This window comes from Dendroctonus ponderosae, unplaced genomic scaffold (assembly GCF_020466585.1).
Source record: "Dendroctonus ponderosae isolate FM_Combo_2020 unplaced genomic scaffold, Dpon_F_20191213v2 Dpon_F_20191213_2, whole genome shotgun sequence".
Classification (NCBI taxonomy): domain Eukaryota; kingdom Metazoa; phylum Arthropoda; class Insecta; order Coleoptera; family Curculionidae; genus Dendroctonus; species Dendroctonus ponderosae.
In genome coordinates this window covers 16,623,598-16,625,029 of record NW_026018165.1, presented here as the reverse complement: position 1 = coordinate 16,625,029, position 1,432 = coordinate 16,623,598, and the positions used below count along the sequence as shown (strand labels likewise).

General features: G+C 42.4%; 1 protein-coding gene across 2 annotated transcripts in view; it reads right to left on the bottom strand.

The window, feature by feature from the left end:
• The window catches only part of LOC109536745 (SET domain-containing protein SmydA-8), an 11,565-nt gene that overhangs the window by 4,829 nt on the left and 5,304 nt on the right, over positions 1–1,432 (bottom strand). For both annotated transcript variants that reach the window (XM_019903097.2, XM_048663637.1), the window contains exons 4-6: positions 839–992; positions 626–782; positions 196–566 (exon numbers count right to left, since the gene is read on the bottom strand). In XM_019903097.2, coding sequence (XP_019758656.2) covers positions 196–566; positions 626–782; positions 839–992 — 682 coding nt within the window. The remainder of the gene's footprint in view (positions 1–195; positions 567–625; positions 783–838; positions 993–1,432) is intronic.

The following is a 1,432-nucleotide window of genomic DNA, read 5'->3' as shown; positions in this document are numbered from 1 at the left end:
GATTACTTTTTGATAAATAATTCGTTCTTATTGCGAAATAGGAGCACTATTTATCAATCTGTAATAAAAGACGTGAGGAAATTCTGTCTTAAAGACAAAAAACTTTGAGGCGAAATACCCAAAAAGAAGTTTGTAAAAAATATTAGATTAGATTAGATAATCTGTGTGTATCACTCTAGATGGTTAAATCCTTACCAGGTGCTAAAGTTTTAACCAAATTAGCGATCGCTTGACACAAGCGCGCCTTGTACTGTAGATCGTCATCTCCAACGGCCGGCAGGCCAAACGCATCCTCGTGACCCATCAATTGACTCAGAGCCAATTTCACATCAACCAAATAGTAGTGGTTGCTGTGCAGATACTTTTCGTAGGTTTTAATAAAGTCCTTTGCCGCCTTTGTGGTCCCCTTTTCCATCTCGTGAAGATCCTGCCCGATCCGGTCCAGAATCTCCTGGGCGTGGTACGAATTGCAGGAGGATTCGCATTTGTTGCACGTCCAATTGGGCAGTTTTCCGTTGGCGGATTGGTCGAGAAACGAGGAGGGCAGGATGTAACCAGAACAGTTCCTACATAGTAAAACTGGCATTAGCGTTCTCCAGCAGGTGTTCACAACAACAAATCTTACGGTTTTTGGCATCGAATCGCACTGAAATAGGTGCCAAACTCCGTAGGATCCGCACATCGTTCGCACAAACACCAGAAGAACTTGGATTCATACAAGTGATGTCTTCGGTTCAACGTGCCCCATAGCGGGTCGGTGTAGCAAATGCTCAAATGGTCACCTACAAGTGTGTTTATTTAATTTTTGCTGTGGAGAAGATTGCGGGGTTTCTTAGACCTTTTTTGATCGCTGTTCCAGCTTTGACCAGAACTGCTCCCTGACTGGTGAAAGTCCGATTGCAGTTTGCATTGCATTTATGTTCCAACATGGAGGCGACCTCGTATATGGCCACATGTGGCGGGTTCGTTAAAGGTACCTCATGTCCGTTTACCTGCAAATATTTTTGCATATACATTCAGGGTGTTTCAACTTGGCCAAGAAAGATTGCAATCGTTTGAAGAATTAATCAAAAAATAGAATTTCTTCCCGACGTTTCGCAAGCGCGAGTGGCTTGCATCTTCAGAGGTGGTTTGCTTGAACGCTTGCACTGTGCGTGCGTCCGCTGCTCGTTTGGTGGGAACGCTGCTGAAACCTGCTCAAAACTTTTCTTCCTTGAGCTCCTATTTTAAAATCAATATTGCTCAATATGACAAAAACACATTCCTCACAATATTCCAAAAATAGTTTTTATTGTAATATCGAATCGCATTTGTATGTTTAAGTTCCAGTTATGTTCGCAAAATGCTATATAAGAAGCGTTGCAACGGCCGCTCTAAGAACATCCAGAATATCATCAGCTTGTTGTCACACAAACGCAAAAAATTCCAAAAA